General features: G+C 40.9%; 1 protein-coding gene across 2 annotated transcripts in view; it reads left to right on the top strand.

The window, feature by feature from the left end:
* SERTM1 (serine rich and transmembrane domain containing 1) overlaps nt 1–23210 on the top strand; it is a 28722-nt gene extending 5512 nt beyond the window's left edge. For both annotated transcript variants that reach the window (XM_022574675.3, XM_089899668.1), the window contains one exon: nt 19459–23210. In XM_022574675.3, coding sequence (XP_022430383.1) covers nt 19636–19959 — 324 coding nt within the window. In that variant the 5' untranslated portion in view covers nt 19459–19635 and the 3' untranslated portion in view covers nt 19960–23210. The remainder of the gene's footprint in view (nt 1–19458) is intronic.
* Nucleotides 23211–23788: the final 578 nt, after the last annotated feature.

Below are 23788 nucleotides of genomic sequence, written 5' to 3'. Positions count from 1 at the left end.
CAATAATTCATCCAACAAGTAGTAGATATTCCCCACTGTGAGCCAGAGTGTCTTCTATATGCCCAACATTATTTTTTGCACTTAAATAACAATTTTTATTGCTGTTTAACATTCATAGAGAAAACACACAAGTCATAAGTACATAGTTTATGATTTATGTGTTCAACTTGAACACACTCATATAAATGGAATCCAGGTCAAAAATAAATATTTACCAATCCCCTCCTCTGTGCTCTTCATGTGCCTTGGCAACCAACTGATTATTCTAACAATTACTCACGAGAAAGTCCTTCGTGAGTTTGTTGACCTTGATTTTCATAGTCGAGTGCTAAATTATGGGAACTATGCCTTTAAGATTGACAGTGGAATATTGACTGATGCTTCTCAGATCTTCAAGGACTCCTTGTCGACAAAGTTGGCCTGGTTCAGCTGAATTAGTTTCCAAGATCCTTCATTCTGTCCTCTTATCACTTTATCATCCCTAGCAATTTTGGTCTTATATTTATCCATTCGATTCTGCTTGGCTCATATTTGGATTGATATGATAAACTTTCGATAACAAAAGAAACTGAGTAACTTGTTTTTCATTTGATTTCCTCTTTTTGGCCACCCAGCTCAGATGAGTATAGATGGATTTAGAGTTGGAAAAGGAATCCTGGGCTCTCAGTTTGTGGTTTCTGTCTCCAGCTGTCTCCTTCTGCCACCCTTTGTCTTAAGGAGTACAAATAATGACCTTCAAAATTTACTTAACTTTTGTTGGAGACCTCAGTTTCTTGATTTTTAAGGACTTCCAGCTCCTCAATTCTATGAAAAACGTTTTCCTTTAATGTTGTGGTTGTTGTTTCTTGTTTGGTTTTTGTTTTAGTATTGTTAGATTTGTTTTTTCATAGAGGAAAGTTAATATTGAGTGACCGTAAGGAGAGACGGAATGAGTTAGATACATGAAAAGTGTTTTAAGTTAGTTCCACAATGAATGAGAAGAGAAAATATTTGCTTCTTTTCTGTCCATGTGTTTTCATTCCTTGTGTTATTTTTCTGAGAAGCTGAGGTCTGGATCCGTTTCCGAGCACAATACTGCTGATACTGATCACTCTCAGGCTGAGCACAGTAGTGAGCACAATACTGATCACTGCTCACATCACCATGGCCATGATCTAGATGAAGTGCTACTCAAAGTAGTTCACGCACCAGTGCCAGCCCTTGAATTGTTAATTACTCATTCACCATGAGAGATGGAACTTGAGTCAGAATATAAATCAAGTAAGGCACTAAGCACACTTTTTAGTTTAGATGGCTTTTTTGGTGGTAAGACCTTCTTGATGAAGGAAGCAGTGCTTTGCAAGTTCCTCTTCTCACAAGGAGTCATAACCCATATATTCCTGAGGGAGCCAAGTGGCTACTCTGAGCGGCATTGATCTCTAATGTGGGGCTTTGTAGTTAAATTGAGAAATTTATAAAAATGTAAACATTTTCTCCTTCTGTACTGATTTTCTATTGAAATTGGGGTTTTTTTGAGGGGAGGGTGTGTTTATCCTTGAGATAGAGTGACTAACAGCACCATGGTACATGATGTTGCTGAATGCAGTAAATTATAATACCCTTCCCTACAATGATCAGCGTATTGTCCTTGACCCTTTTTATCTCCACAGATGAGCACAGGGACAAAGGTTGTGATTATAAGGGACTTGGTAATTTTCAAAGGATGGGATTATCATAGAATTTAACTTAACACTTTAAATAAAAAACAATGCATCTTACTTCCACATCCAGTCACATCTTCACTGACTCACTGTGGTAAACTCCCTTTCGATTTTTATTGTGCTCTTCAGAATACATTCGTTCCAACCACTCAGCTATGTTCATGATAATGTATTTCAGTATTAACAGCAGATTCCTCCATCCTTTCCTCAATTATCCTGGTGGACACTTGACTCAATAAAATCTTTGTTGAATATTGTTGAGAGACACAATTGTTTGATAAAAGCATGGTCAGAGTTTCCTCTAGAGCCTGGAACTATTAATTTTATTGCCATAACTAAAATATTTATAAATTTAGTGAGTGTGCATAATTTTTCTTTACTATTGAATAATTACCCTTTGACTAATCAATATGAATTAATACAAGATCATGTATTCATTCATTCATTCAATAAATATTATCATGCAACCAAAAATAGAATAGGAACTACCTCTCTAAGAAGCTTCAAGTTTCATCATTCCTTTATCCTTTCAATCCTGCAACCATCCAACAAATACTTATTGAGCATCTTTATACCAGAAACTGTACTGAATCATGGATAGAAAGATGAATCCTTGGAGAGACCTTCAAGATGGAGAAGGAGTAAGATGTGGAGATCACCTTCCTCCCCACAGATACATCTACATGTGGAACAACTACAGAACACCTACTGAACGCTGGCAGAAGACCTCAGTCTTCCCAAAAGGCAAAAAACTCCCCACGTACCTGGGTAGGGCAAAATAAAACAGAAAAAAACAGAGACAAAAGAATACGGACGGGACCTGCACCTCAGGGAGGGAGCTGTGAAGGAGGAAAGGTTTCCACACACTAGGAAGCCCCTTCACTGGCGGAGACTGGGGGTGGCGGGGCGGGGGGAAGCATCGGAGCCACGGAGGAGAGCTCAGCAACAGGGGTGCGGAGGGCAAAGCAGAGAGATTCCCACACAGAGGATCGATGCCAACCAGCACTCACCAGCCCGAGAGGCTTGTCTGCTCACCCACCGGGGCGGGCAGGGGCTGGGAGCTGAGGCTCGGGCTTTGGAGGTCAGATCCCAGTAAAAGGTCTGGAGTTGGCTGTGTGAACACAGCCTGAAGGGGGCTAGTGCGCCACAGCTAGCCGGGAGGGAGTCCGGGAAAAGTCAGGAACTGCCTAAGAGGCAAGAGACCATTGTTTCGGGTGCGCGAGGAGAGGGGATTTAGAGCACCGCCTAAACGAGCTCCAGAGACGGGCGCGAGCCGCGGCTATCAGCGCAGACCCCAGAGACGGGCATGAGACGCTAAGGCTGCTGCTGCCGCCACCAAGAAGCCTGTGTGCAAGCACAGGTCACTCTCCACACCTCCCCTCCTGGAGTCTGTGCAGCCCGCCACTGCCAGGGTCCCGTGATCCAGTGACAACTTCCCCGGGAGAACGCACGGCATGCCTCAGGCCGGTGCAGTGTCACACCAGCCTCTGCCGCCACAGGCTTGCCCCGAACTCCGTACCCCTCCCTCCCCCCGGCCTGAGTGAGCCACAGCCCCCGAATCAGCTGCTCCTTTTTTTCTTTCTTTTTTAAAAATTAGGTGAAATCTTTGTTTTTAATGTAGGCACTTATCACTATAAACTTCCCTCTTACTACTGCTTTTGCTGTGTACTGATTTTTTTTTAATTAATTATTTATTTATTTTTGGCTGTGTTGGGTCTTCGTTTCTGTGCGAGGGCTTTCTCTAGTTGCGGCGAGCGGGGGCCACTCTTCATCGCAGTGCACGGGCCTCTCTTGTTGCGGAGCACAAGCTCCAGATGCCCAGGCTCAGTAGTTGTGGCTCACGGACGTAGTAGCTCCGTGGCATGTGGGATCTTCTCAGACCAGGGCTCAAACCCGTGTCCCCTGCATTGGCAGGCAGATTCTCAACCACTGTGCCACCACGGAAGCCCCAGCTGCTCCTTTAACCCCATCCTGTCTGGGCGCAGAACAGACGCCCTCAGGCAGCAGCAGAACAGACGCCCTCAGCCTCAGGAGCAGCGGATTAAATCTCCACAATCAACTTGATGTACCCTGCATCTCTGGAATACCTAAATAGACAACAAATCGTCCCAAAATCGAGGCGGTGGACTTTGGGAGCAACTGTAGACTTGGGGTTTGCTTTCTGCACTTAATTTGTTTCTGGTTTTATGTTTATCTTAGTTTAGTATTTAAAGTTTATTATCACTGGTAGATTTGTTTATTGATTTGGTTGCTCTCTTCCTTTTTTTATATATATATAGATATATTTTTCCTTTTTCTCTTTTTGTGAGTATATATGTGTATGCTTCTTTGTGTGATTTTGTCTGTATAGCTTTGCTTTTACTATTTGTCCTAGGGTTCTGTCTGTCCTTTGTTTTTTTTTTAGTATAGTTTTTAGTGCTTGTTATCATTGGTGGACTTGTTTTTTGGTTTGGTTGCTCTCTTCTTTCTTTCCTTTTTTTATTAATTTTTAATTTTTTTTATTTTTAACACTTTAAAAAAATTTATTTTAATAACCTTTATTTTATTGTATTTTTTTTCTTTATTTATTTTTTTCTCCCTTTTCTTCTGAGCCATGTGGCTGACAGGGTCTTGGTGCTCTGGCTGGGTGTCAGGCCTGAGCCGTTGACGTGGGAGAGCTGAGTTCAGGACATTGGTCCACCAGAGACCTCCCGGCTCCACGTAATATTAAACAGTGAAAGCTCTCCCAGAGATCTCCATCTCAATGCTAAGACCCAGCTCCACTCAACAAACAGCAAGCTACAGTGCTGGACACCCTGTGCCAAACAACTAGCAAGACAGGAACACAGCCCCACCCATTAGCAGAGAGGCTGCCTAAAATCATAATAAGGTCACAGACACCCCCAAAACACACCACCAGACCCAGTCCTGCCCACCAGAAAGACAAGATCCAGCCTCATCCACCAGAACACAGGAACCAGTCCCTTCCACCAGGAAGCCTACACAACCCACTGAACCAACCTTAGCCACTGGGAGCAGACACCAAAAACAATGGGAAATATGAAGCTGCAGACTGCAAAAAGGAGACCCCAAACACAGTAAGTTAAGCAAAATGAGAAGACAGAGAAACACACAGCAGATGATGGAGCAAGGTTAAAAACCCACCAGACCAAACAAATGAAGAGGAAATAGGCAGTCTATCTGAAAAAGAATTCAGAGTAATGAGAGTAAAGATGATCTAAAATCTTGGAAATAGAATGGAGAAAATACAAGAAACGTTTAACAAGGAACTAAAAGAACTAAAGAGCAAACAAACAATGATGAACAACAAAATAAATGAAATTTAAAATTCGCTAGAAGGAATCAATAGCAGAATAACCGAGGTAGAAGAACGAATAAGTGACCTGAAAGATAAAAGAGTGGAAATAACTACCGCACAGCAGAATAAAGAAAAAAGAATGAAAAGAATTGCCAAAAGTCTCAGAGACCTCTGGGACAACATTAAAAGCACCAACGTTCGAATTATAGGGGTCCCTGAAGAAGAAGAGAAAAAGAAAGGGACTGAGAAAATATTTGAGGAGATTATAGCTGAAAAATTCCCTAATATGGGAAAAAAAAAATAGTCAATCAAGTCTAGGAAGCACAGAGAGTCCCATACAGGACAAATCCAAGGAGAAACACACCAAGACACATATTAATCAAACTACCAAAAATTAAATACAAAGAAAAAATATTAAAAGCAGCAGGAGAAAAACAACAAATAACATACAAGGGCATCCCCATAAGCTTAACAGCTGATCTTTCAGTAGAAACTCTGCAAGCCAGAAGGGAGTGGCAGGACATATTTAAAGTGATGAAAGGGAAAAACCTACAACCAAGATTACCCAGCAACGATCTCACTCAGATTTGATAGAGAAATTAAAGCCTTTACAGACAAGCAAAAGCTAAGAGAATTCAGCACCACCAAACTAGCTTTACAACAAATGCTAAAGGAACTTCTCTAGGCAGGAAACACAAGAGAAGGAAAAGACCTACAATAACAAACCCAAAACAATTAAGAAAATGGTAATAGGAACATACATATCGATAACTACCTTAAATGTAAATGGATTAAATGCTCCAACCAAAAGACATAGACTGGCTGAATGTATACAAAAAAAGACCCATATATATGCTGTCTACAAGAGACCCACTTCAGACCTAGAGACACATACAGACTGAACCTGAGGGGATGGAAAAACCTATTCCATGCAAATGGAAATCAAAAGAAAGCTGGAGTAGCAATTCTCATATCAGACAAAATAGACTTTAAAATAAAGACTATTACAAGAGACGAAGAAGGACACTACATAATGATCAAGGGATCAATCCAAGAAGATAGAACAATTGTAAATATTTATGCACCCAACATAGGAGCACCTCAGTACATAAGGCAAATGCTAACAGCCATAGAAGGGGAAATTGACAGTAACACAATAATAGTAGGGGACTTTAACACCCCACTTTCACCAATGGACAGATTATCCAAAATGAAAATAAATAAGGAAACACAAGCTTCAAATGATACATTAAACAAGATGCACTTAATTGATGTTTATAGGACATTCCATCCAAAAACAACAGAATACACTTTCTTCTCAAGTGCTCATGGAACATTCTCCAGGATAGATCATATCTTGGGTCACAAATCAAGCCTTGGTAAATTTAAGAAAATTGAAATCGTATGAAGTATCTTTTCCGACCACAATGCTATGAGACTAGATATCAATTACAGGAAAAAATCTGTAAAAAATACAAACACGGGGCTTCCCTGGTGGCGCAGTGGTTGAGAGTCCACCTGCCGATGCAGGGGACGTGGGTTCGTGCCCTGGTCTGGGAGGATCCCACATGCCGCGGAGCGGCTGGGCCCGTGGACCATGGCTGCTGGGCCTGCGCGTCCGGAGCCTGTGCTCCGCAACAGGAGAGGCCGCAGCAGTGAGAGGCCCGCGTACCGCAAAAGAAAACAAGAAAACCAAAAACAAAAATACAAACACATTGAGGCTAAACAACACATTACTAAATAACCAAGAGATCACTGAAGAAATCAAAGAGGAAATCAAAAAATACCTAGAAACAAATGACAATGAAAACACGACAACCCAAAACCTATGGGATGCAGCAAAAGCAGTTCTAAGAGGGAAGTTTATAGCAATACAATCTTACCTCAAGAAACAAGAAACATCTCAAATTAACAACCTAACCTTACACCTAAAGCAATTAGAGAAAGAAGAACAAAAAAACCCCAAAGTTAGCAGAAGGAAAGAAATCATAAAGATCAGATCAGAAATAAATGAAAAAGAAATGAAGGAAACAATAGCAAAGATCAATAAAACTAAAAGCTGCTTCTTTGAGAAGATAAACAAAATTGATAAACCATTAGCCAGACTCATCAAGAAAAAAAGGGAGAAGACAGAAATCAATAGAATTAGAAATGAAAAAGAAGTAACAACTGACACTGCTGAAATACAAAGGATCATGAGAGATTACTACAAGCAACTATATGCCAATAAAATGGACAACCTGGAAGAAATGGACAAATTCTTAGAAAAGCACAACCTTCTGAGACTGAACCAGGAAGAAATAGAAAATATAAACAGACCAATCCCAAGCACTGAAATTGAGACTGTGATTAAAAATCTTCCAACAAACAAAAGCCCAGGACCAGACAGCTTCACAGGCAAATTCTATCAAACATTTAGAGAAGAGCTAACACCTATCCTTCTCAAACTCTTCCAAAATATAGCATAGGGAGGAACACTCCCAAACTCATTCTACGAGGCCACCATCACCCTGATACCAAAGCCAGAAAAAGATGTCACAAAAAAGAAAACTAAATGCCAATATCACTGATAAACATATATGCAAAAATCCTCAACAAAATACTAGCAAACAGAATCTAACAGCACATTAAAAGGATCATACACCATGATCAAGTGGGGTTTATCCCAGGAATGCAAGGATTCTTCAGTATATGCAAATCAATCAATGTGATGAAACATATTAACAAGTTGAAGGAGAAAAACCATATCATCATCTCAGTAGACACAGAAAAAGCTTTTGACAAAATTCAACAGCCATTTATGATAAAACCCCTCCAGAAAGCAGGCATAGAGGGCACTTAACATAATACTGACAGAAGCTGGCTTGAACTCACACAGTTATTGCAGCAGAGGGAAGGGATATGGCAAATCTCACATGAAGTCTTACATTTTCTACCCAGAAGTGACATGTCACTTTTCCCCAAATTTTATTGGTCAAAACAAGTCATGTGGCCACCCTCATTTCAGAGGGGGTGGAAACACGCAGCCCTACAACATACCTGGACAGAGGGAAGAATGGCAGAAACATGTGAACATCACCAAGGACCATAGGTCTCAAATTTATCCCTCTTTTACCTCCAACCACCCCAGAGAGAAGAAGTGTAATGAACATAAAATTTGGAGACATAGGGATATAGATTTGAATGCCAGTCCTGCTTCTATGTGGCTGGGTAGCCTTGGGCAAGCTTTTAAATTCTCTGATCCTTAATATTCTCATTGGTTAAAGAAAGGTGAGGGATAATAATAACTAGAGTAGAGAGCTGTGAAGATTAAAGAATATACACCTGCACTATGTACACACACACACACACACAGACAACTAGTATATGCTTTTATTTAATACATATTGGCTGCTGTCATTCATTTTGTTGTTTTTCCAAACTAGTTTGTCTGGACATTCCTTCTCCTGCGCAAGCATCCCAGGTCCACCTTTCCCTGCCTGTCATGTTCTGTTCCCATTCCACAATGATTTGGGGATGCTCCCACCATCCCCTCCCCTCTACTTCCTACCACTTTTCTGGCATGATGTGCCCCCCTACATCCCAGGGCACATGACTGAAATAAAAGAGAACTTAGATGTAAGAGCAGTGAGTGATGTGTGAATGTGTGTTTCTGACCAAGGCTATTCCTACAATTAGATAAAAAGCACAGGGCACACAACCTTAAATGGTAAGGTGAAGAGCTCAACCCTGATAAAGGGCAAAGCCAAAGTCTGTTAAATCTTGTATAAGATACTCATGATTTCCATGAGTAAAACCATATTTATTTATATTTTTTAAAAGAATGTGTAACTTTTATATAGGTCATCAGTGTAGCAGTGTGTTTTCTATAAATAATTACTCATTATTTTCCAATTTGACCTCCTTGCATTTTTAAGTTGAAATACATTCTGGGAGAATCTGAGCCTACACTTGTTTACTGCATCCATATTGTCTTTGACAGATTCTGGTCTTGAGTTGTTATCTCATATGACAACAGGCTGCTGGGGACTTGATTTCCTCCCACACTTGATAGCCTGCCATGTCATTTTGTTCCATGTTACAAGGAACATGTAGACATTCTCTTTGTTAGCCAGACTTTTGAGTTCATTGTGCTGCCTGAGAGAGAGGGAGAGGGAGAGAGAGAGGATGCATGAGAGAATATTAAGGCAAGCTCTGCTGCTCTGTTCACACAAAGGATTAGCAGGACCGTGGGAAGTCCCACATGGGAACTTGCTTTCCTGATAAAGGACACAATGTCCTCTTTTCTGTCTTCTGCCTTCCCTGGTAAACCTGGAAGTCCTGGTAGAAGAGTAATTTCAAAGCCATGAGAGAGCACTTTGTCTCCTTATAGGGTTGGTGTTTTATGTAACCTCTGCCTAAAATCTGACTCATCTGGTACTTATCAATTTAGGGTACCTAGCTAGAGCCTCAGTCATATGATTGCTGATGACTGATGAAAAGCACTGTTAATATCAATGCTCCATATTTTCTTTTCATTTGCAGCTGCATTTTGCGACAACTAGATTTTCTTAAAATTGTTTATTGGCTCCTATTTCAAAAGATACTGGACCCTGGACTGTAAGAGAGTTCATGTGGTTGGGTTTAGCCTCTTGCCACACTAGAGGATTCACCCAAACCAGGGCAGTCAGAGAGGTGGTTGCTAGCTTAAGAGTTGTAAGGAGTGTGAGTTCTTTAATCTGCTGAATTTGGTGTTTGAAGACTGTTTGGCACTTACTGCCTAAATCAAGTCTCCCACTTGTACTGTGTTTATTTGCTGCTGTTGTTTCCTTCGGGCCCTGTGTGGAAGCTGGAGCTCACTGTCTATTGGGGGATCTCAGTGAGCTTCCCCAGAGTCCACCTACACATTAGTCCTCATTAGAAGACAACTCTCTCTCGAACCTTGAGGGAATTTTGCTAAGTGAAATAAGTCAAACCAAGAAAGACAAATACCACACGGTCTCACTTATATGTGGAATCTAAGGAAACCGAAAACAAAAAAAACAAGCTCATAGATAGAACAGATTGGAGGGAGTAGGGTGTGTGTGAAATGGGTGAAGGCGGTCAAAAGGTACAAATTTCCAGTTATAAAACAAATAAGTCATGGGGATATAACATACAGTATGGTGACTATAGTTAATAACACTGCATTGTATATTTGAAGTTGTTAAGACAGTAGATCTTAAAAGTCCTCACCGCAAGGAAGAAAACGTAACTATGGATGGTGGCAGATGTTGACTTACTGTGGTGATCATTTTGCAGTATACAAATGTCAAGTCATTATGTTGTACACCCCCAAACTAATACAATGTTATATGTCAATTATATCTCAATTTTTTAAAAAGAAAGAAAACTACTCTCTCTTGACTCAAGATGACTCCAAAGCCCCTCCCTTTGACTGGGTATTTAAACTGCAAGAAAGATATCCTTGACTTCCTCTGAAGATGACTGATGATGTAAGATGAACATAACTGGATCCCATGGATCCTGGAGGCCCAGATTGAGATTCAGACCAGTGGATGGTGGCAGAGTGAAGTCATAAGCAAGGCTGGAAGGCCAGTCACCATTCCTGGTCTTCAGGCAGCATCTCCCACCACCATGGATCCAGTTCCCTTGGGCATATTAAACTTCCTCTAACTTATTCTCTGATGCTTCACCTCCTATACCTGTGGATTAGTGGGCATGATGGTAGCAGCAAATATTTGAACTTCTCCAATGCCCATTGAAGAATCAAGCTTAATCAGTGTATTTCTTTAGAAGCTTCTAACATTTTGGCTGACTTACTGAATATTATACTAAGCATATTTCTTAATATCCTTGGGGATAAATCATTTTCCCCAAGTCGTATGTAGAAAAACTCCAATCCTACTGAAAAGTTGCAAGAATAATAACAATGGACACCTATATATCCTATATATTAACTAGACTAATCAGTTATTAACATTTTAACACATTTGCTTTATCATCTTTTCTTTCTGTATGTATATGTGTATGTGTACTTATTTTTTTATTTTGGCTGAACCATTTGAGGGTTAGCTGCTGAAACTGTGACACTTTATAGTTACATACTTTGAACATGTACTTCCTAATAACAAGAACATTCTCCTGTATCACACTTAGGAAATTTAATATTGATATAATGCAATTTTCCAATGTACAGTCTATGTCCAGATTTCCCCCGTTATCCTAATAATGTCCTTTATAACAATGTTGTTTTTTCTTTTAATTGGTCCAAGGATCTTTCATCACATTAGAGGATAAATCTTGAAATCTGCATCCTACTTTTTCTTCTCTGATTATTCAGCTGACTACTAAATAATGTAATATGGCCAAAACTGTATGTAACCAGAACTTAGCCTGCCTAAGCTGCCGATTACTAAGCATTATTCTTTTTAAATATACATTTCACTATGGAAAGCATCATCATACGTTGACTACCAGCCATGGAAGAATGAGAGAACTTATTTAGCAAAATTCATATGTATGAATTATGCTAAGCACTGGACTAATATCCAGAATGGATGGGCAACGTATACACTATGTAATCAACTACGGTTCTATTTGTAGTTGTATTATGAGGGACGATGGTTCATTATTTCAAGTAAACACTATGCCTTGGTTAAAAATGTCATCATGTAGATGACTCCATGAGCTTGAGTCCCCACTGGGAAATGCAAGACTTAAAACCCTTATACATACTTGTCATATTCCAATCCATTTCTAAGGAATAGGCTACAAAACATCTTAATTTAAACAAATACATGACTATAGTTGTCAATAGAGAAATATAAATAGTGGCCTGTTTCATTAATTTTCTAATACTGAAGTTCTTTTTAGACAACCTATGTCATCACTTTTTTTTTTCCAAATTGTACCTGTACATGTTATTTTATAGATAGAGAATGGTTATTAGTTTTTGGCATATTCTTAAGTGCAAAATTAGAGAAGTGGATATATTAGATAATTTATGTTCTTCTCTTCCATATGTCTCAATTCTCAAGATATTTTAAGTGGAAATTAAGTTTGGGGTTTAAGTTATGGAGTGAATGAAACATTTACTATAGATCCATTATTATGTTGAAAATTTACAAGACGAATATTTACAAGAGAACGTACACAAAACAATAGACATTTACAGAAACATACACAAACAGAAAGGTTTTCACTGAACACATTAACCTGGATGCCAATGGGAGATGAAGGGAAATGGAGTGAGGAATTCAGAGAAGGAGGGATCAGTGGTGACAATTAGCCACAAACAGAGGAATATGTATTTAAAGAGGGAGGTAACAGTAGAAACAAGAAAAGAAGGAGTGGCATTTGTCGGGAGTTGTACAAGCTCTCTTATTTTCTTCTTATACTGTGTGGCACCAGTGGCCCATGGCTGCCCACTTCTGAGGAGTCTGCTTAAATTTAGGGTGGACTTCATCAAATGCTTATAGAAAACCCATATTTCCAAGCTCTTCCCTGTTTCCTTAGAGCAGCTTTAGAGGCACCCGAAGGCCTCTGGAGCGTGAGAGAGTAGACTGGGGGATACCTTGTGGTCTACCTATAAAGGTTTCAAAAAAAGAGTTATGACAATCACAAAATTAAGTTTACGAGAACAAAATCTTTCCATGTATCATATTCTATAAGGAGACTGTTAAGAGCATTTCCTGATTGGACAAAAACTATATTTGATACAAATTATTTTAACTGTGGAGACAGAATGAAAGACAGTGGAAAAGGAAGAAATGCCATTCTCCAACCAGAGCATGGCTGAATGAGAATTTTCAAAAACATGTCTAGTATAATTTAAAATAAGCAAGCTTTTGTGTATACTAATGCTATAATTTAACCAATTCTAGCTGCTCCAAGAATAAAGAGTATTTTTTCTTACTACTCTTCTAAAATATTAGAAATGATCCAAGCTGAGTGGAGGGAGAGAACTGAACCCAAAAGTCCTCATTAAAAATGCTGTAACATCTTGAAAGGTTGATCTTTCTTCTTAATCATCTTTCTTCACACTGATTCATTTCAACCTTGCCTATGATCTTCAAGTCATTATTTCTTTAGTTGTTTGTTTTTTTCTCTAAATCAAGTGTTTAGCCAATAGCCTTTTCTCCTCCTCCCTAAAGATGACTTTCATTGTTTTGCTACTTCTTAACCAGTTCATGCTTCCTTCAACCTTTAAGTTGCCACTTTTCTCATTTTGGTTTAGACTAAGTGTGTTAACCAAGATGGGTCCAGTTTCCCCAAAGCACAGGACAGAGCCCTCCTTGGTCTTCTTTAGACATCATAAAAGAATCATGAAAAATACTATGCCTAGAACTGGTTTTATATTTGACCTTTTTATCCAGAAAATTATCCACTTAAACTCTTTTTCTAAGGGAGTATCATTTTAAAATAATTATTCTTACTAAGGCAGTGATTTGGACATAAAATCTTCACAAGAAATTTAGATACAGCAAAAATTTATTAAGAATAATAGTTTGATTTCCCCAGGAAAACACTGCTATATAAATGCAAGGGAAGTCATATCTATCAATATAATTACTTTTTAGGCTATACAAAGATAAGATGGTCAAAACAGTTACATTCCCTTCTGAAATACTTTCTGGTGTGGTTTTTTTTTTTTAGTAGCTTTACTCAGTCTACACTGTTTTGCATGTCAAGAAATGTATATTCTGAATGTCTGTGGATTATACCTTATGTGGATAACTAACTTTTAAAAATGAGGACAAAATAATTAGTCTAACAGAAAAGTATTCTGAATATAATATAATTTAATTATTTTGCTGAGCCTGAGGCTAATCCAGAGAGATAAAAGTCATCACCAAGGGCTTCCCTGGTGGCGCAGTGGTTGAGAGTCCGCCTGCCGATGCGGCGGACACGGGTTCGTGCCCTGGTCCGGGAAGATCCCACATGCCACGGAGCGGCTGGGCCCGTGAGCCATGGCCGCTGAGCCTGCGTGTCCGGAGCCTGTGCTCCGCAACGGGAGAGGCCGCAGCGGTGAGAGGCCCGCGTACGGCAAAAAAAAAAAAAAAAAGTCATCACTAAGGTAAAGAGAGATAATAAGAGATTGGACTGAATCCAAAGCCACCTAATGACCTACCCTAGAGATTGACTTTTAACATAAATCACAGATACCAAGCTGTTACTTTGACATTTCTTTAATTTTCACCAAAGTACCATAAAAAAGTTCTGATTATATTTTCTGATCATTCTTTGGAACCCCAGATAAAGATGACTGTTCATTTTAATTTTTTTGGCTGCCATTGTCCAGTCTAGACCATGAATTCCAGGGCTTATTCAGAATCTTCATCTCTCCACACTTCTTTTCATGAAATGGTTCTCGAACCCTATGAGATAGCAGATAGACTTTTTTTTTTGCGGTATGCGGGCCTCTCACTGTTGTGGCCTCTCCCGTTGCGGAGCACAGGCTCTGGACGCGCAGGCTCAGCGGCCATGGCTCACGGGCCCAGCCACTCCGCAGCATGTGGGATCTTCCCGGACCAGGGCACAAACCCGTGTCCTCTGCATCGGCAGGCGGACTCTCAACCACTGCGCCACCAGGGAAGCCCTAGACTCAGTTTTTTTTCTTTACTTGCTTTTGCTTTTTATTGCGCTGATACTGGGAATCACAGTGAGATTCTACTCATTTTCACACAAAATTCTTCTCTCAAAGCATTGTATTGATTAAGTAGGAGCAGTTCTCAAATAGGCGAATATATGGATGGATTTAATCAGCTCTGAATAAGCTTAGTAGTAAGATAATAAACTTTATTTTCACTATTGCAAGCCCAGGGGTAAGTGCTGCCATTGACTGCTGGTCAAGATTTACCTTTAGAGAAGAGTGAGTGGCTAGTCTGCATTGTCAGCACCAATCTTCTCTCACCTAGCACAACCTAAAAGGCCACTAGGCAAAGAGAAAGTGTTAAGGGAAAAGATAATCATGCAAATTGTACAGGAAAGCTCAAGGTCTTGTATAAAATATTTAACGTTTAACAAGGTCTTGTATAAACATGCTGTTTTCTAAGTAGAACTAAAAGCAGCTGTGCTCAGATGTGACAAATTCCCTTCTAGATTCTGGAGATGGTAGTTTCTGTATTCTACAGAGAAAGAAACCCAGTTTATCATCTAAAACTATTCATTACGTTATACTGTTAAATTTTACATTTGTAGACCAGAAAAAGCCTTTACCGTATCACATTAATACTTTATCAAATCGTTGCTAATGGTTTGGGAGAACACCTTTTGGAGAATGACACAGCAGGGCTTGATAAGGATGAAATGTTGATTTGACGTCATAACAGCTAGGGGACTCTGAATAATGTCTGCAAGGGAACAAAGCAGCTTGTCCCAGTTTTCCACAACAAAAAAAAACTTTCAAAGGGTTGTTATTCACATAGAAATGTATTTAAATAAATGTCAGAAACTCAAGAGATTGCTGTGACAGGTTTGAGGTTGACTGTAGGCAGAGTTTTATACACGTTGCATTGTAGAAGTCAAGGCCCTGGCAGAGGCTCTGCCCACAGACAGGCTGGCGGCCAGGGGTCTGGCGATGCTTAGGTGAGAGAACTCAAGAGTTGAGGGCCTGTCAGCTCTTCTTCCTTTTACCAAGTAGCAAGGTACACACCAGAGAGTATGCTTTGTTCCTCCAAAACTTTACAGCCCTAATCACCCCATGGGAAGGAAAGCTTCCATTCTTTCAGAGGAGTCACAGTGGCTGGGCGCTGAGTGACATGGAAGCAGAGACCCACCCCCACCCCCCGCCAAGGTCTGACTTATCCCTGAGGTCCCTCCATCTCCCACCCCGCTGGGCTCACGGTGAGATTATAGTCAGTCCTTGCTCACTTCAGGAGGTGACTGCCTTTTGTAGATTTCTCCTCAGCACAGTTCTTTATTCCAAGAGACAAAGGGAAAGCTGGCTGACCATGAACTTAAACATATCCACAGATCTTCATTTATAATATTGTGATCTCACTGTCTCATTTTCCTTTCTCAAAAATCACTTTCTGAGAATGGCTCAGAAAAAAAGCATCACAATCCCCACATGGCTTTAGGTGCTACCTGAAATGAGAGTCTGCTGTCGCTGCCCCTAGATAGGTCAAGGCTATGCATTTAAGATGAAGTCACTTTCTTCTTTCCTTTGAACCCAATCTGTTTCGAAGAAACAGCCCAAAAAGCAGCATCCTGAAACACACTTGTTTGATTTTGTTTCCACAGTACCTCCTTGGGCCTCATTCACACTGTCCCAGTGCCTGAACACACACAATTTGGATCGTCCTCAGCATTATACATAGATTGTCAAAACATTCACCAGAGAGAAAGAAGATTTATCAATTTTTAAAACATCTATAAGAAAATGAGAACTAATGTCATCAAATTAAAATGATTTCTAACACTGCATATGCTCTATTGTTTCAGAGTAGAAGAGTGAAATGAAATTCGTATATCTGTCATTTTAAATTAAGAAGTATTCTGGAAGTAATATTAAATCTAAAGTATTGGGGGGAGGATGTTTAGAGAAGTTACTTAATTGTGAAATGTCAAATAAGGACACAAGGTTTCATCTGTTGATTTCTACCATCTTCCAATGTCACTTGGAAGATCAGATGCTTTCCCCAAATCTTAACCTCATTTGCTATAAACTATTCCATAGACATTTGAGGCTCACAGTGGGCTTTTGTCTGAAAGAAGGTGATCTTCAGGATGTGAAAAGTGCTCTTGGAATATTTACACTGTAAAGAGATACCTTTGTTTTAGCAAGTGGTCTGGCAGCCAGTTGTGAGCCCTGCCATTGAATTGCCAGTGACATTATCTGTGCCTCCAACCTCACCCTCAGAAAATTATACAGTTCTGGGTAGCGAAGGTGGTTTTAGAAAAATCAGCCAATTCCAGCTGAATCGATGACCTGCACGTGTCAGAATTACCGGACTAGCAGAGACCTGGAAGTTCCTCTAGTCTTTCTAGGCATTGAGAAAGAACTGTCTACCAGCCCTTTACTTGGATTGCCTTTTATCATTTTCGAAGTATGATTTTGGACACGGGATCACATCCTAACTTAGGATCTCGTGGAGAGGTAGGAAAGGTGTCATTGGACAAATGGGAAAACTGAAATATCAAGACTGAACTGTTAGCTTGTTCAAAATAAGTGGCAGGTGGGAACTAATTACCTGAGTCTCGTCATTTTCTCTTCCTACCATATTTGAGGAAACTAAGAATGCTGTTCAGGCATGGGTTCTTGTCAGTCCTCTGTTGCTGACTAGCTGTGAACCCTGAGTAAATCACAATCTCTTTGCTGATCAGTTTCTTCATCTGCAAAATGGGAATAATAATTTCTGCTCTACCTCCCTTACAAACTAGTTTGTGTGAGGAGCAACATAAAATGCACAGCCCCTACCTTCTTGCCCATTCCAGAAAAAGAGTATGTAAAATCATTACTACCAAACGGTAGGAAAATTGAGACCGGATGGTATAAAGGGTGAGGATGGGCAGAGCTGAAAGTCCCGGCTTATCTTCTAATTAGATACATTTCTTTTGTCAAATCGATCAGCTTCTTTGTTCCCAGTTTCCTCAGCTAGACTTAGGAGGTCTTACCAAAACATCTTGAAGATTTCTTTTCATCCAGCCCATGAGATTCTTTCCTAGTTTTCTTGCCTATACATCATGCTATCTCTGAGATGCTGCTGTTTTCCCCTAAAGCATTTATGTGCTGTATGAGACAAGGTATTGCCAGATCACTGTGACACATTTGTAGTCCCACCGTGATTCTTTCTCTCCCTCTCTCTTTCTAAGGGTTGTTAGGAGCCTGTAGCAGACTTAGTGGAATTAAAATCAGCAGGCAAAGTGTAATGAGGACTAGGAGTCAAATTATTTTAGGAAGCGCTAGAACTGCCGTGGCCCCTCTGAGGAGCCACTAAGATGAGTAGCCTGCTTGACTGCCGACAGGGCAGCCCTCTCAGGAGGGTCCCCTCCTTCCCAGGGATCATTAGTGCCACTCAGCCACAGCCACAGCGGCCACTGTCAGCCCCTCAAGGAATCAGCCACTTAATTAGATTTGGGGAACGGAAGGGAAAGGCAAGTTTTCAAGGTAAAATGCAGGGCAGAGGTTAGGGAAAGGGAAAGCCAGGGCAGAGTGGATATTTTCGCATTAGCGTTTCCCTACATCCGATGCAAGGAAATTGGAAATTTACAACAAAATGATCTAATGCCATAAAGAGCTAGGAAGAGCATCTTTTCTGGATTTGAGGAAAGACAGTCATCCATCGGGAGGGATCATTCTTCCTCAGGCTGCCTCCCTCGCCCCCGCACAAACTAGGCAGAAGCTGGCTATGACTTCCCCAGTCACGGACGCGAGGGTGTCAGAGACACACGGCACCCGCCCCCGCGCCTGGAGCCTGCAGAATCATACTCTGCCCCAGGGCTATCTGCCTGATTCAGTCCACTTTGTTTCCAGTGTTCCTCATAGGGACCCCGTGAGGAGGGGGAACATGGCCAAGAGCATTTCTTTCTCAGCACCCATTCACACACACACACACCACCACCACCACCATATACACACAAACACACACAACCCACACACAGTAAACTCATTTTGGCCCAATCTTAACAATTTACAAAGTGCTTCCCTGTCTATTATCTTGATCCCTGCATAACACAGTGAGGGAATGGGGCAGGTACTATATACCATTTTACAGATGAGAATAGTGAAGCTCAGAAAATGTAGGCAATTTGCCCAACTTCCCAAAGATAAAGGAGAATTCAGGCCTCAAACTTAAATCTCTTGACAGCAAAGCTAGTACTCTTTCTACCATTCAGAGGAAATCAAACCTTTATTCTTCTAAGTTAATCTAAAGGTTTTTTACTGAATGCCTAACATATGCAGAACAAAGTACAGAGGTAGACCTAAAAGAAAAGAACTATGTAGAAATGGCCTCCAAGCTCAAGAAGATATATTTTAATAAACAAATTAGCAAATTATGAAAAGCAAACTTACATGTGCAGTGATTCTCCTAAGCATACTAGAAGGAAATACTGGTCTGGAATTATGCTAGTGGGCTGGAGAGTGCGGGGAATTCATTTTCTGGAGGAGGAAGGTTTGGAGCTAACTTTTGGGGTCCTATTCTCAGAGCATGCACTTGGAGCATCTGTTGAAATCTCAGCAGATGGAACGTATCAGAAATATATTTTCCTTTTTATTTCATTTTTAGTTCCTTGCAGAAACCTGGCACCTAGGGTACTGTGGAGATCAAATAAAAGTGCATTTTTATATCATCATTTGTAATAGAAAGACAGAAACATTACTTGTTCCTGGGGAAATTATTTCATTCTTTTCCCTCCCCGGTTGATTTTATAATTAAGCCTTTGCTGAAATGAAAATTGGAAGTGAGATTCAAATGTAATTTTTTCTGAATAATGCACTCAGTTGTTTTGGTTTTTTTGTCTTTGTTTTTGCAGTGATGGACACCTGATACCCTGCTGCCTTTGCTTGGAAACTGAGTTTTGCTGTACTGATTTAACCACCTGCAATGTTTGCTGATGCTATCATGACAAAAAGAATGCTGATTCTGTCCCTGTTGACCCCTGTGTGAAACTGCTTTTCATATACTGTGCATTCTTTGACCTTCCATAAAGATGTCTGAACCTGACTCTTCATCTGTATTCTCGGGGAGTATGGAGAATGGAACTTTCCTCGAGCTATTTCCCACATCCCTGTCCACATCGGTGGACCCGTCCTCAGGCCACCTGTCAAATGTCTACATCTATGTGTCCATATTCCTCAGCCTGTTAGCTTTCCTGCTTCTACTTTTAATCATTGCCCTCCAGAGGCTCAAAAATATCATCTCCTCCAGTTCCTCCTACCCGGAGTATCCAAGCGACGCTGGAAGTTCTTTCACCAACTTGGAAGTCTGCAGTATTTCCTCGCAAAGGTCCACTTTTTCAAACCTTTCCTCCTGAAGAAAATGTAAGAATCCTTCAATGCTGCGGGCCTCGGGGAGTTTTCCCTCGGGAAGTGTCGCATGAAGTACGTGCCTCAGGAAAGAAACACCCATTTTGTTCTCTTCCACTGATTAGACCCAGTTCTCCTTCTCCTTCAGCCCTGATTTCTTTTCCTGTTCATGATGCTTTTCATTGTGAATGTCGGAGTTGATGCTGACAGAAATGCATGCAAGGTGCAGAATTTCACCCAGACTGCTTGGTGAATCTGGGGCTGGCTTCTTCTCAGTGGGTCAGGCCACCCTGTTGGACACCTGAGGCAGAACTCACCTGAGGCGGCCTAGCAGAGGATGCTGGATCAGGGCTCTGCACTTGGCTTCTCTTACAAAACCGTAAAATCAATGGACTCAGCAGAAACTGGCTAAGTGAAGTCTGAGCAATGTGAAAGATATTATCCATATTTAAAAGATAAAGTGGAAACACCAATTTTAAAAAAAGACTCAATTTAGATTTCATGTATAACATCTCTAAAACCGGGGACAAAAATATTTTAAATGTTTTCTAAATCACATTTATTGATGAATTAAGTCATATGTGGAAAAGTTCTGGAAGACTTTAACTTTTAATAGCAAGACAAATATGTGTTATAATGCCATTTGTAATGTATTTCTGCCTCTTGGGTTTTTACCTACTTATGTTATAGTCATAATGCCCCTAACATGGTGGAATTCTTTGTGATAATTGCTGTTGCTATTACTAAGAGAAGCGCCAGAACAGACACCAGGATGTTTATTTTATATCTGTAATTCCCATCAATGGAATCACACATATGGAAAATACTAATTTAGTTGTATTTCGTACAGTAATAACTCCTCACAGTTGTATATGTTCCTTTATTCAGTTTCACAGTCTTTATAAGTTTAGTGCAGAATTATAGTAAGACTCCAAGATTCAGATGTTTGTTCACTCACATTAGGTTGCAAAACTTAGAAGACTCAATAGCTAATGTCCATGTTATTATATACTCCATGCACGTTACAGGTCTCTGATAACTTGTTGTTGTGTGTTAACATAATACTCTACATTAGGATTCCAGGATGTGGATTTATGTTTAAAATTGTAAACACTCACGTTGGGTAGCTGCTGGGAGCTTAGTGATCCTGGGGCTGCCATACTGTGGTCAGCCAAGCACGCCTGAACTCAGGCTTTGTCCATGAAATGAGCCACACACCTGAACATAGACATGGAATATGGAGGGAATCAAGCTGCCCCTAAAAACCTAACAAAGCAAGCAAACTGTGGCTTCTTAAGAGTAAGAATTTTAATTTAATTTTTAAAATAAATGGTCCACGGTGTAAACACTGAATGTATTCAGCCTACAAAGCCCACTGCATCAACATGTCCCTGTCTGCCCATGGCAACTGGATCCTTCTTGTCCAAAACATTTACTAATCTTAAGTGGTGGGCCTTCAACCCACCCTTTGGTTTGGTTATGTGGCATCTCCATCCAGAATTGGGATGGGATAAAGAATCCGCCATTTTCACAGGGTCTATCTTTGTCATTCTAAAATGCTGAGAGAAATGCGGATCGGTAAGTGAAGATCAGAAGGTTTTTTTTTTCTTTTAAATCCATAAGCCTCACTTAAATCAGACCACATTGAAAGGTTTATATATATCAAAAATGTCCTCAAACACCATAAGACCTGCACAGCGTTGCTGCCCTAAAATGTATAATTAGTGAAAATTTTGCCTTTGCTGTCATTTAAAGCATGGCAGTGTGTTAGAATGTTATTATGTAGTATAAATGCTGGACCAGAAAAACTCTGCTATTTTAGACCATTATAGCATTCTGTGTGTGTATATGTGTGTGTGTGTGTTTGTGTGTCTGTACACAACACATTCTCAGAATATATAATATATATATTCACACGCTCCCAATTAAGAGTTGTGTGAAAGCTGCACAGGATTACAGAGGCATCTATATTATCACTTTTGCTCTTTGATTAATCTTGTGCTATTTTGGTTACCAAGGAAGAAAGGACTTGGATGAACTGATTTTAAAAAATAAAGGAGCAAATTTGCCACACAACAGTACAATCTTAGTATGATCTGTTCTAAGGGGTAACTTTATACTCTTTCCTTCTGGAAGAGATCTAAAGGCTTCTAAAAGTAAAACTAACATTTTTTTTAAATTTGCAGTCACACACACCCCTCCCCCTCCCCCTGCCATGATGTTTCTAGCTCTCAAGGTTAACTAGAGTGATTGGAAGCAACATTCAAAGATGTAAAACAGGATTTGTCATGCCCAGCTTGTCAGGATAACAGATTGTACAACTTGAGATGAATTTGTGTTAAGAAGTTCAGAAAGGTTGGAAGACTGGTTTATAAATAAAGAAATCAAGCCCACTGAAAGCCTGGCTCTTCTCTTATTGTTTGTTCTCAGTGAGGTCGTCCGCAAGCTTCTCTCCTAGGGAGGCTTTTCCTTCACATCCTCTCTGAAGCAGGGTCAATAACTAGTGGCCCAAATGTCAGCCTCTCCCCACCTCTGAAGGGTCCCCTCCCTCTGGGGCAGTGAGACCCACACTTCCCTGATCAGAAGAATCACCTGGATGCTTCGGAAATATTCAGGTTCCGGGGCCACAGTCCAGACCTCAGGAGTGGAGCCAGGGAAGTGGTATTTTTAACAAGGATGCTGGGTGATGCTCATGGTCAGTAGGACACACTGTGGCAGAGAAAGGGTCGCATATATTGCTCAAGCGTATTTGTGGAGGACAGGGAGGTCTTACCTCTGGACCGCTGCCTAAGTAACTGCTGTCTCTCCAAGCAAAGTGTCCCCTCGCCCCTCACACGGCTCACAGCCCTGCCCACTGGGGGGGTGCGGGGCTGAACTCCAGGCCACCTTCCTAGGTGGAAAGTGGCTGCCATCACACTGGGCTCCGTGGAAGAGGGACCTAAGGAAAGTCACAGCCCTTCTTCCCCACAGCACCTCTTTCACAAGATCATGTGCCTATAACAGCCTAGTTTAGAGGACTGGGGGGTCACTGATGAGGTTTATCAAATGAGAGAAAATGTTTTACACAGTATCCAAACTAGACTATCTCCACAATGCAAAGGAAAACAACAGCACATGAATGAACAGCGAATGAAAAGGAAACGTTCTCCAAGAAAAACCCCAGTGTCTAGACTTGCTGCCTGAGGTCTGCCTCTCCCCACTGAAGAGGCTCCCACTTCAGACCAATGCCAGGTCCCCCTGTCCTTTAGGAGGCCCTCTAAGATCCATCCTACTTGGTACAACACACAGAACCCAAGCCTCAGCACTGCACTTCCCAGAACTTGAGTTACTCAGAACAGGGTGTACGGGGAGGCGGTAGTTCCCATGGGTGATTGGTGGGAGGCTGAAGCGGAAGAGTCCAAGGGGAGCTCTGGGGCTCCCAGGCCAGCTCCCTTCAGTCTATCCCCCTGAGAGGGCAACTATGCTCTTTCTTCCTGGTCACCAGTGGGGAGCTCTCAGAATCCCACGTGTGTGTGTGTGTGTGTGTGTGTGTGTGTGTGTGTGGTGTGTAGCATACACTCTCGCACACACACAAACCTCCCAGGAACAAACAATTCTCAGTGTTCAAAGACAACACAGTTTACACAGTCCACTGACTTCACTATAACCCTGCCCTCAACAGTGAGCAGAGCACATGAGCTCCTCCTTAACCATTCTTCAACTTCAAAACCAGCCTAAACATCTCTATTTTGTAAGAGACAATTCCTAGTAACGCTCCTTTCATTACAACAGAGCTCACTGATTCCTGTAGTCACTTCACATCTGACTATTCAGAGCCCTCATCAAACCATTCCAAGT

Source organism: Delphinapterus leucas, chromosome 18 (genome assembly GCF_059928025.1).
Source record: "Delphinapterus leucas isolate spDelLeu-1000000601 "Yukka" chromosome 18, BTC_Dleu_Yukka2, whole genome shotgun sequence".
Classification (NCBI taxonomy): Eukaryota; Metazoa; Chordata; class Mammalia; order Artiodactyla; family Monodontidae; genus Delphinapterus; species Delphinapterus leucas.
Note: the sequence above shows the minus strand (reverse complement) of the source record. Positions and strands in the feature narration are given on the sequence as shown.